This window comes from Vipera ursinii (genome assembly GCF_947247035.1).
Source record: "Vipera ursinii genome assembly, chromosome: Z".
Classification (NCBI taxonomy): Eukaryota; Metazoa; Chordata; class Lepidosauria; order Squamata; family Viperidae; genus Vipera; species Vipera ursinii.
Window position 1 is genome coordinate 28,294,496 of NC_139517.1, and position 11,965 is coordinate 28,306,460.

The 11,965-nt window shown below is 42.3% G+C and overlaps 1 protein-coding gene across 1 annotated transcript; it reads right to left on the reverse strand.

The window, feature by feature from the left end:
* Positions 1–414: 414 nt before the first annotated feature.
* On the reverse strand, positions 415–11,517 carry LOC310648410 (paired box protein Pax-6-like; the record flags this gene model as incomplete). The annotated part of the gene is made up of 7 exons (XM_083376229.1): positions 415–545; positions 1,977–2,118; positions 2,252–2,352; positions 2,674–2,833; positions 2,947–3,029; positions 5,315–5,473; positions 11,403–11,517. The coding sequence occupies 7 exons, from the start codon at positions 11,515–11,517 to the stop codon at positions 460–462; spliced, it is 846 nt and encodes a 281-aa protein (XP_083232355.1). The 3' UTR covers positions 415–459.
* Positions 11,518–11,965: the final 448 nt, after the last annotated feature.

The window sequence follows — 11,965 nt, forward strand, 5'->3', positions numbered from 1 at the left end:
CTTCATCTTGACTTCTTTGAGTAGACCTTGCAGATACTTTAGAGCCAAACAAGAAGAGGAGGCTCATGGGACAGAATGCCAATTGGGCAAGGAAGGCAATAGAACAGCTATAGATGCTCAGAGATGTTGAAGAAGGCAAGAGAAGCTTTAGAGCAATGTTCTTCAACCTTGGCAACTTCAACTCCCAGAATTTCCCCTGCTGGGTGGGCAATTCTGCCAGTTGGAGTCCACAGCTCATAAAGTTACCAAGGTTGAAAGACATTGCATTAGAAGCAAGACAGTCCTAACTTAAAGACACAAAGAGGGAAGGGCAGGGAAGCTCTCCCTGTGTGCCATCCCCTCCCTGAAAGTTTTTCACCACTCCTGCATTTCCCTTTGCAGAGGAAAAGCCCTTTTCTCTCCATTAATCTTCCCTTCCTTTTTGTTTGTTTGCTTTTTTTTCCTCCATCACTTTTGTGCTCATTGCAGTCGTGGCCAATACTGGGCAAGATCAGGATCCCCACCTGGGACTTGTACAGGAACTGACACTCCCGGAGAGATCAACCCTAGAAAGAGAGACAAAGTGTCAGTGGGGGTTGGGGAGATGGATCCTGCCAGAACGTTACAGAGTGCAAAATTTTGAACCCTGGATTTCAACTCAGCAACTGTAGGAAACACCCTGTGGAAGTTGGGGACAAAAACTGAAACAAGTTGAACAATCCTGCTGTACTAATGTTTCTTGTTCACAGACTGCCAAGGCTGTTTCAGATTCCTTTAATATGATGTCTCTGAATGTTAGAGAAAAGGCAACAAAAAGGTTGCTTCTTTAAAAGCTAGAGAGATGGCAGAGCCCCAGAGACACTTCTGGGCCCTGGAATATAATGTGTGTTCGTCCTTCCTTGGTTACTACCTTGCATTCCTAACAACTATTTAAGAGAATGGGTAGACTATCTGCGTTAGAATGGAGATGAAATATGCATTTCTAAGAGCCTCAGCTTTTGCAAAACAGAAATACTCTTGCTTTGATCCCAGATGGATACAGGTGATGTACAGAAGCAAAAGTTCCGCTTATCTTTCAACACCCAGATGAGCAGAGATTAACACCAAGATTAACATTAGACCAACAAGAAGCAAACGATATCCCAATCAAGGAACTACCAAGTAAGCTAACAGTAAACTGACCAGCCAAAGAACCATCCAATCCTTTTCCACCAGGGCAAGCCACTACTGACAGGGCAAGCCACTGGATCAGAATATAAAAAGAGAGCAAATCCCACTCTTTACTAGCACTGAGGATGTTACCTAGTTTGGGTTATGAAACATCTGCAAGAAAACAACCAAACTCAGAGAGCACCAAGGACCCCCATTTAGTTTTCTTCCCTTCCCTTCCCATTTCCCCCCCAAAGATGCTAGTAAAATTTAGTAATAATGAGTTGAAAACAATGAACTGAAAAATGAGTAGAAAAAAAAAAGAAACAGGCAATGCCTTTTGGGATGAAGTAGCAAATCTGTTTCTAAAAATAATTTCTCTCTTTGTCCAATTTATTTGGCAGATTTTGACATTGCTTGTTCACTTCTATATTGTCTTTCTTGAGGCTGAAAATGGCTTTGTGGTCTCTGTAAGTGTAAAGCAAGACTCGGATACCCAATATGGTAGTTAAAATGATGCCTGATGAGTAAATATTGCCCTTAATGAAAGAAAAATGAAACTAGAACATTGAATTATTTTTCCATGACCACAAGGCGAGAAAGAGGCTTCTCCTATTTTGTCTTCAAAAATATTAAAAGAAATTCACACAAGTGAACATATCCTACCCACCACAGTGTAAGAATTACTTCCCAGATTCCCAGATTCTTCATTTGCATTTGCTGTGGCCATTATGATCGCCCATTTCCTCCTGCCAAGTTTTCCTGCAGTCAGCTATGTTTTCCCAAGTGCTCTGCTTCCATCTCACCCTGTCCCAATCCCACTTCCCCGTGTGTTTCTGCTACATTACCAGTAGAGGTCCCACTGCTGGCATTCAGACTGTGAGTGGGGAGCTGGGAGGGTGTGTATGAATCATAACTTCGCACTGTCGGGCTGCCAGGGACCATGCAGGAATAAGATGACGACTGGCTGGCAACTGGGGGCACTGCCTGCTAATGAGTACCAGAGAATGTACAACAGAGAAAGAAAGAAAAAAGATATTAATATTGCTGGGGAATCAACCCCGGTCATCAGCAACCCCCACTTGGCACCATTCAAGAATTCTGTTGTTCCTTTTAAGTTCACCTGAATAGGGAGGCTGTTGTTGGCCATGGAGAAGGGGGCTAAAGGTGGGAGAGAACCATAGTTGTTGCTGAGGACACTTTCTGTATGGCCCAGCATAGCACCTGAGAAAAAAAAGGAAAAGAGATTTGTGATACAGAAGAGCAGTATCCTTGAGGAAGCAAATTAAGAAATAGCCCATGAAGCTTTCAATAGAATGAGGAAGTGTGTTCTTAAAAAAAGCTCAGCTGGCTCCTCAATTTCTGCAATGAATGAATAACAGGCATTACTATCCAAACAAGCGATCTTTTAAGTCCAGAATCTAAAAGTGTCTCATGGCACCAATGTTTCCAAAGGGTACATGATACCTTGATGAATTATGCTGCTTGAGGAAACCCCAGGAATAGGTGGGGAATGAATGATCTGGTTGGGGACAGGGCCCTCACCTGACCCTAAGGGCTGGGGGAGTGACTGGTAGACACCACTGCCTACAGTGCCAAAAGTGCTGTTTATGATCAGGTGCCCCCCAGTGCCACCTGCTTGACGCCTCTGGTTCCGCAGTTTCTCTTCCCGACGCCATTTAGCTCGACGGTTGGAGAACCAGACCTGGAAAATTTTTAAAAAAGGAACTCTGTTGCCCAAGAGAACAAGGAGTGTAGTGGTAGAAAGCCCCTGCCCATTTCTCTCTTGTTAAATGGCTACTAGGTCATCTTATTTACCTGGATACGGGCTTCGGGCAGATCAATTTTTGCTGCCAAGCGTTCACGTGCAAAGACATCAGGGTAATGAGTACGCTCAAATTCTGAAGATTTAAGTTAGAATGTGTCGAGATATTAAAGACATATCCTCCTCTTTACCAACACTTGTAGATCTTAGCAAAATATATTTTCAAGCACACATACTCTGCACACCACATTAAAGGTACATACGTCCCCTTGTAACTTTGATGTTTGGATTCAAAAGTACAGTTCTTTCATAGGTGATCCTTCTTTCCTCTAGTTCTTCTTTAGTGACCAGTAATAAAACATGTATTTTAAAAGGCAGTCTTCTTTCAATATTAGGTTATCATCTGGCCATTCCAGTGTCAGACTTCCATAGGGATTCAGGAAGACTGCAAATGTTATGTCCAGTGCTACCCATTTACTGTTCACATCAGTTGTCTTCTTTTTTTTTTTGTTCTAAGAGCCATACTCTTTGGAAGCCCTGTGTTCTTAACCAGTGCTTTTTTTGTAAAAGAAAAAGGTGCCGGAACTCACACATGTCATACAACCCGCCTTGCCTACCCTACAAGGTTCCATCCAAAAAAGGTGCCGGGACTCCGTTCTGAGCGTTCTATGAGAAAAAAAGCCCTGTTCTTATCTATTACTGCAGTGTTTTTCAAATTGGGCCAGTTTAAGATGGGAGGACTTCAACTCCACTTTGAAGGAATTCTAGGAGTTGAAGCCTACACATCTCCAAGTGGCCCAGTTTGAAAAACACAGATATAATGCATTCTATGTTTTTGGTACAATGTATGATTTTTTAAAAAAAAGAGGGACGCGGTGGCTCAGTGGGTTAGGGCGCTGAGCTTGTCGATCAGAAGGTCGGCAGTTTGGCGGGTCGAATCCCGAGTGCCGCGTAACAGAGTAAGCGCCTGTTACTCGTCCCAGCTTCTGCCAACCTAGCAGTTTGAAATCACGTAAAAATGCAAGTAGAAAAATAGGGACCACTACGGTGGGAAGGTAACAGCGTTCCGTGCGCCTTTGGCATCTAGTCATGCCGGCCACATGACCACAGAGACGTCCTCGGACAAGCGCTGGCTCTTTGGCTTTGAAATGGAGATGAGCACCAGCCCCTAGAGTCAGAAACGACTAGCACGCATGTGCGGGGGAACCTTTACCTTTACCTTTACCTATGATTTAAAAATGACATGGCCAAAAACAAAAAACAAAAAAACCCCACCTTGATGCAAAGGCTGCAATACAGTTTATGACCACCAGATGGTCATGAATGTCTATTCCCGTTCCCATTCTCTCTTTGAAACGGGATTGCCAATTCTGGATGTTAAATATTCGGACCCCATTACGAGAATGCCTCTAAACAGATGGCGTTATTGTTACTTTTTTTAAAAAAAATGCTAATGTCTGGGTTTGCAAAAAAAATAAATAAATTATACCTCTCAGTGTTATTACACAGCAATATTCTTAACAAGAGGTTAGAGGAAGTCAGTGAAATTATTATGTATAATCCGGTGCTCTCCAATTCTTCTAATACAATATATGATTTAAAAATGTCATAGCTTATAAAGTGTGGCAAAAAATGCAGTTTCGTACATAGGCTGCAATATATAATTTCTAAATAGTGTGGCTGACATCCTACTGAAAGGCTTTCCAACACCTTTGGTTTTGCTCAATGTGTAAAGCCCCCGGCTTTTGGTAAAATCCTCAGATTCATTTCCTGATATTTTTAAATTAGAACTGAAAAAAATTCCTATGTGATCTTTGGACGGTCACTGCCAGCCATAATTCTAGTTTAGATGGATTGATAATCTGATGCAATAAAAAGTAATTTCCTGTTTCTGAGATCTTCAGGCAATGTTTTTCAACCTTGGGAACTTTAAACTATCTCCCAGAATTCCTCAGCCAGTATGGGGAGCATTTCCGCTTGGCTGGAGAATTCTGGGAGTTGAAATACAAACATCTTAACTTTCCCAAGATTGAGAAACGTTGTTTTCAGGCTTCACCTGTCAGGTGGTTTCAAAAACAGAGCAACTATGCAACTGGTTCTCTTGAGCTGTGTGCCTGGGCCTGATGGGTTGGTTACATCTGTGATAGGCAACAAGCACCTGGGAAGACTAACTAACTACTAACCTCTTCATACATCTTTTATTAAAGGCCACATGCTAGCAAAGTGTTATGTGTTTGTTTGAATCAGCCCCTTACTGCCATTGCTCAGAATGTATCAGGGCGCATTTACATGTTGGTTTTAAAAACATTGACATTCCCCATGCCTAGTCTGACAACCTCCTCTTCCAATTACCCCAGAAAAGAAATTCCACCCTAATGGCCCTCACATTACAGCACAATCCCTCTTTCCTCTTTGCCTTACCTTTCTCCAATGCCTCTATTTGCTCCTGCGTAAAAGAAGTTCTGTTTCTTTGCAATTTGCGCTTCAGCTGCAAATGGATTTGGGAGTCATCCAGATCTTGGTTGCTACCACTTTGTGGGTGCTCAGAATCCAAACAACTTTCTAGCTGCTGACAGCTGTCTGAGGAGGCAGGGTGGAGAACCATGAGCAGCAAAGAGTTAATAACACTCTTCCCCCAAATTGGTGCTTTTCAGATATGCCTGACAGTGACAGATACATTGACTCTGGGATATAGGAGTTGTAATCCTCTAAGACCATAAGCAGTTAAATGGTGGGTTTAGGAGCAAAGATGGAAGCAGAGACATCATTTCAGCTAATTTTTGTTATTCATGAGTTTTATATGTAGTCTTTATTTTTATGATTCAAAGTGAAGTAATAATGAGCTCTTTTTATTTGTTCCACAATAACTGTGAGACAGGTTGGGCTGAAAATGAGAGGCCCAAAATAACTTAACTGGCTTTTGTGCCTAACCACTGCACCAAACTGTTTCTCCAACCCCTCAGAAACATGGTGGTTATCACCAGCACCAGTCGTTACAGGTAGTCCGCTACTTATGACCATAATGGATCCTGACCATGATGGTTATAAGTTACAATAATCATAAAGTGGGTTATTATGTGACTGGATGACATTTTTTTGTAGCAATTGTCAATTGAGCACCACAGTGGTTAAATGAATCCATTGTTCACCATGGGGCATTTTTGCTGAAAAATGAAGTAAATGCCAATTTTTGGCAAAAACACTGATAATCACATTCACATGACTGCTAGATACTGCAAACAGCCATAAATGTGGGTTGGTTGCTGAGTGGCCAAAATGTGATCATGGGGTTGGCATTGGAACTTTAAATGTTCACTAAGTGACCAATTGCAAGTCGGGGACTACCCACAAATGCTGTAGGAGCCAATCAGCATCAAACCAGCCCCCACCCCAGTTGTGGATCTGTTTTGTTCGGCATCAGTATTGTAGACAAAGTATAGAGGCTTAGACTGCTCCCCCCAGGCACTCCAAAGCTTTGCATGTAGATTTGGATTCAGTGTGTTTGATGCTGAACTGCAGCTGAGATAGAAATAAATGGATTCAGTGCCACCCTAATTATCCTGAAAAATTGTGCTGGTTTGAATATAGTTAACTTTCTTTGCCGCTTTCTCCTATTCCAGGTTACTCCTCTATCCTGCATAGCAACTTGCTCCAATGATTGAGTTGGGGCCACCGTTAACCACTATTGGCCAAGCTTCACGTGATGACCAATTTGTACAATATCTGCGGGGAAGCGTCTTGTTTGAAAAAGGCAAAAGGGAAAATGTAGCCACAAGGTGCTGCAAGGTTAGGAATCCCTACACACTCCTATATTAAACACAACTGCTCTCCTTCCATTTCCAACCACTACTTTTCTTTCTCCCCTTTCCTCTGTAAGATTAGGGTCCAGCTGAGAAATGTCCAACTCAACTTGTTCTTATCTAACTCATCAACTCAGACATGACAGAAATCTGCATAATTTTGCTCCAACCACAGACCGTGAGATTTTAGTGCAGAATGCAAAGCCTTGCAAAAAATCATAGACATCTTTCTTGGTGTGTTTGAAATTTAAAGGAATGGACTGTGGAAATTCTTAAGAGAAGCATCTACAGTCAGGGTTGGTAGCTCTGAGTGTTTGTTCAGCTCCCCATTAATTTTTGCATGGTCCAAGCAACAAGTAACTGGATCAAGCCTCCATTTCAACTTCCCACAATGCTCTGCTTTTCAGTTAGAATCAATAGACATAGCCATTAGTAGCTTTGAGTGTGAGGGAGCTTCACGGCATTGTGGGGAATTCATATGCACTGGAATTCCTGTGCTATGGCTGTAGCCTTCTTTCTAGCCAGTATTATTTGCTGGAACTTTCTCTTCCAATAAACTGTGTCCAGACCATGGGGTCCCTGAACCTCACGTGGTGTCTTGCTTCATCCCCTGATGGAAAACTGACATTCTCCTCTGGCTTCTTAGCTTCTTCCCCCACCACAAGCCTTTTCTTCTTCCTGTCTGACTCTGTGGTGAGACAACTGTTTATTAATAGTTTATAAGGAGTCACTGAATAATGTGTGTTAAGAAATTGTTAATCCATGACTGCACACTCACAGTGGAGATAAATTCTTCTGTCTAGTTCTAATTCACTACAGTGGCAGAGCCATCCGTGACACACGACACACAAAATATAACGCATGCATATTGACTCAAGAACAGAAGGGACAACAAACGGGAAGACATGAAAACAGTTTCAGTTTTTTCTGGCAGAAAAGTGGGGGGGGGAGAATGGAAGAAGACTTCATTTCCAGGATAGCGTGTAGGTTTTGGATATCTGGTGTGTATTGCGGGAATCTTGATCTCTCCGAGACAGGAAGTTTTGTTTGGCTTAAAATAGGGGCTGCAGGGAAACTGGTGACAGATGCTTGAGGCCTTGGAGCCCATGAGAAAGGGATAATGGAGGGGTGGCAACTGACGGTCTGGGGGAACCCACAAGAGGTTAACCTTTTATCCAAGGGGAGCTCTATCTTGAGCGATGACCTTTCCGTGCTTCTGCGAAGCCAAGCACTCAGATTTCCGCAGGCAACACAAAGCCACAGCATCAGCCAGAGTGCCTTAATGTGAGATGACACAGCCTTCTCCCTCCCCCTTATTCTTCTAACTGTTTGCAGTCCCTGCAGCAAAGAGATCCAAAATGCCTGGTTGGTGAAGAATATTTCTGCTTGGCCCTGGCCCAGATGTAGAGCTGTCAGAGGTGGTCCTCACCACCCCTGCCACTCGAACCAGTCTGCCTCTCTCTCCCCCCACCCCCCTCCATCCTGCCATATCGCCCTCAGTTCTATTTTTTGCTGAGATATCTTTGCAAAATGCAAAGGAAGGAAACACGCTTGCATACACCCAAAGGGGAAATGGGGCAGGAGGGCTGGGGGGGAGGGGGTTAAGATGGAGGAGAGAAGGGAAATGAGCGGGGGAGGGGGAGGGGGAGAAGGTTTTGAACTGCGTCTGAAATCACCACAAATGGAGAAGTTGGGCAGAAGGAGGACCTCCAGCTTTTATGCTTTGGCAACCGCAACAGCCATGGCTCTCTCTAAGGATGTGGGTCATATAAATGGGACTGAGAACATTAGAATAGGATACATATGACAGCTAGTACACCCTTCCCAAACTTGTAAGTTCCCAAGTGTCTTGGGCAATTATTCTCAGGATCTGCAAGTTGTGTTGGCTAGGGATTCTGGAACTTCTGTTCCAGGCTGAATGCTCCAGGTTGGACCAAACCAATCAAAGGCATCTAGAATTAGACAACATCCATAAGGACATCTATTGTACCCCAGGTTCTAAGTGGGCAGGATTGTCTATGGACCTCCAGGCCAGGTCACACAATAAGGGCAATCATCAGGCGTGTTTTTAAGAAAATTGACTGTGTTCTCTCTATATATATTTGCTATGTCACGGAGGATGGAGATGTCAACTCAGCTGTGGGGAAAGTCCCCAGTGGTGAATGGGCAGAAGGCCCAATGTAGTACAGCACTACAGCTTTTTATTAATTTTATTAGATGTTCCGTTCAGCTGTTGAATGTTGCTACTTGAGGAAAAGCCATCCCATGTGATTTGACCGCCTGGTAGCAATAGGCAACAAGGGTTATTGTGGTTGGAGATAGAGTGGCAGCACAGTTTATGAACTGCCTCACCACAGAACCATGAGCAACAGGAGCAACCTATTGAGGTGAAAAGACTTTGGAATATCAGCCATAAGAGCCTAATGTTAAGGTCCCTGCTTACCTTAAAGCAATCCAACATTCTGGCCATCTGTTTCCCTAGGGATTACTCTAGAGATTATTGAATGGGGGGAGATTATGGATTTTTATATTATGGAATGTTATTGTTTTAAGCCACTCAGAATCAATGTGTGTGAATTTGACGTCCATATAAGTCTGTTTAATAAATAAGCAAATAATTTTCTGTTTTATATTTCATAAAGATAGGTAAGACTTTGTCAGAATGCAAGAAAGGTCTTTTTGAATCTCAGTGGAGACTATGAAAAAGTGGAGTGCAAAGAACTGTGTTTCTACTGGAATGACTATAAGAGGGAGGGGATGTCAAGACCATAACCATATGATGAAAGCCCCACCCATTTTATATGCACAAAGAGCGACAGAACTTCAGTGGCATGATCGTGATTTCCATCTTGAATTTTCTGACTCCTTCCATGGATAACCTTGTCTGTGTACTGCAAGGAAGCATAAAGTTCAGTTCTAGTAGGCATATCTTTTTATGCAGAAGAGTCCCACCACCTTCTTATCTTACAGTATCTGCTAATGCCCTTAGCTCTGATTTTGAAGTCAGCAACCAAGGTTCTAAAAAAAAATGCGAAAGGAAGATGAGTAAGTCTAGAGTTTCATCTAAAGTTTCTACCTGGAAATAAATGCTCAAGAGGGATGAGAAGGTGCAGTGTGCTTGCATGCTCAGCTCTCTCTTGCAATGAGAATTAGCAACACGCTTTACTGAAAAGTGAGCTTTGAGGAATTCTTAAGAACCAAATAATAGATTGGAAGATATGTGAGATACATATTGGGTTGACTCATCCATGGGATAATTAGCCTATGTTATTCTAATTGAAAGTAAATTGAAGTAATTATTTAAGGTTTGCAACATAAGAAAATAAAATGTGTACTAATTCATGATTCTTAATTCCAGGAGACCCCTAAGCCAGGCATGAAAACATCCATTCTCCATTTTTATCCTTCACAATCATCTTCAGAAAGGAGAATTCAATGACACATCACCTTTAAAATTTCATTGTAACATTAAGATTTGCTTTTAATTTGTGATAACTTCTGAATATTGTGGTGTGGTTCACCAGTGCACTCTAGAGCACATAGGAAGTGATGCAAAGAAGTGTAGGTCTTCAGTTTTGGCAGATAAGAAAGCCATGCTATATTAAACCAAATATATATCTAATCTCAGTGGTTATTTCACATGTCAGTCAATTAGGGCATAAAGTACCCCCCCCTCCCAATCATCCTTGGCAAACTGGGTTTAGAACAGTGAAAAGCCACATATGTCCTAATATCCTCACAACAATCTTCAGCCCATTTTTCGGAGTCTCTGAAGCGTCCAAACACAGACTGTGCAAATCACATGCTTGGGAATTCAAAGCACATCTTATCTCACTGCTCCATCAAGCACTCTTTCTAGCGAGTTTGTCCAAAATGTGAACCACATTCTCATGAGCTCTTTCCTTAGTTGATGGAACAGTCAATTAATAATTAGACAGATGTGTCTGTGATGCTGAGTGAAAGAGAAAAAAAAGATTTACCTGGCAGAGATATGGCCTGGGGAGCCTAGATTTTTTTTTGGTGGTGGTGGGAGGAGAAATCCAAGAGAATTTCCTGCACTGATATTTGATATGAGAAGATTTGGAGGGCTGGACAAATTCCCTTTAGGAGTTTACTTGATCAAGAGGAAGACAGCAGCAGCATCAGATGGCAATGCAAGCTACCATTTACATTTCTACAATGCCTTTGATTGACTCTTCATTAGGCAATTGAAATTGTGACTCAAAATAGAGTCATGCTGACCTGAGTCATGAGTTAGCAGTAGTCCATACCAAGACATTTTTGTGCTCTGGTGAACACCAAAGAATACCAAGTAGCAGAAGTGAAACAAATAACTTGATTTAGTTGGAGAAGGCTGTGAGCTGATCTTGCTCCACTCCTGATCTTTGCTGGGTAGGGTAATTAATGAAGAAATGTTTGCAGAGAATCCTAGAAGGCTAGAAGACTTCCAGCTGGGTAGGCTATATTTAATATCTCCTACCTATAATGAAGCACAGAATTGTCTATTTGGAAGCTAAAGTAGACATAACCCAGGAAAAGCAGATTGGAGCAACAGAAAAATTCCCTTCTGCTTTGCCCCACTACATTCCCAGATTCAAAGTTGGACATACTGAACTATGTAACTTCTAAGAAACTCAAGGGAAATGGGCAAAACACGTATATGTTTGTCAGTACACGTATAAACATATATATACAGGGGGATTTCATACCAGGGTTGAGTTGTCCTGTCACCAAATTGTCTTGGTACCACTCCTGACGACTACTCCATGTGCTGTTTTGTATATTCAGCATTCTGCTCTTCTCATACATGCCATCCAACCCCATGGGATGGGGCTGAAGATCAGAGGGACAAGAAGAAGGCTGGTGGAGTCTATAGAAGTCCCCCACCTGGAGGGTTGCAAGCTGCAGTTGCACACCCTGCTGTGGATAAACCTGTAGGAAGGAAGGAAGGAAAGAAGGAAGGAAGGAAGGAAGGAAGGAAGGAAGGAAGGAAGGAAGGAAGGAAGGAGGTTTCACTAAGAAAATGTTACTATTTTTAATAGTTCTTCATATTTGCAATGGGCCTGTAACTCTGTGAGCATGTAAGAATTACTCTAGAATTATGAAGACTCAAAGCATCACTTAAGTGTGCACTGGTTACATTATGTTATATCAGTTTAATAATACCTGACACCATTATGTAAATTACATGATTTCTGAGAAGAGAAAGATGTGGGCTGCTCGAACTGTTTGAAAGAAAGTCCAACTTGAGAAAGAGTGGCAGAAGGTAGGC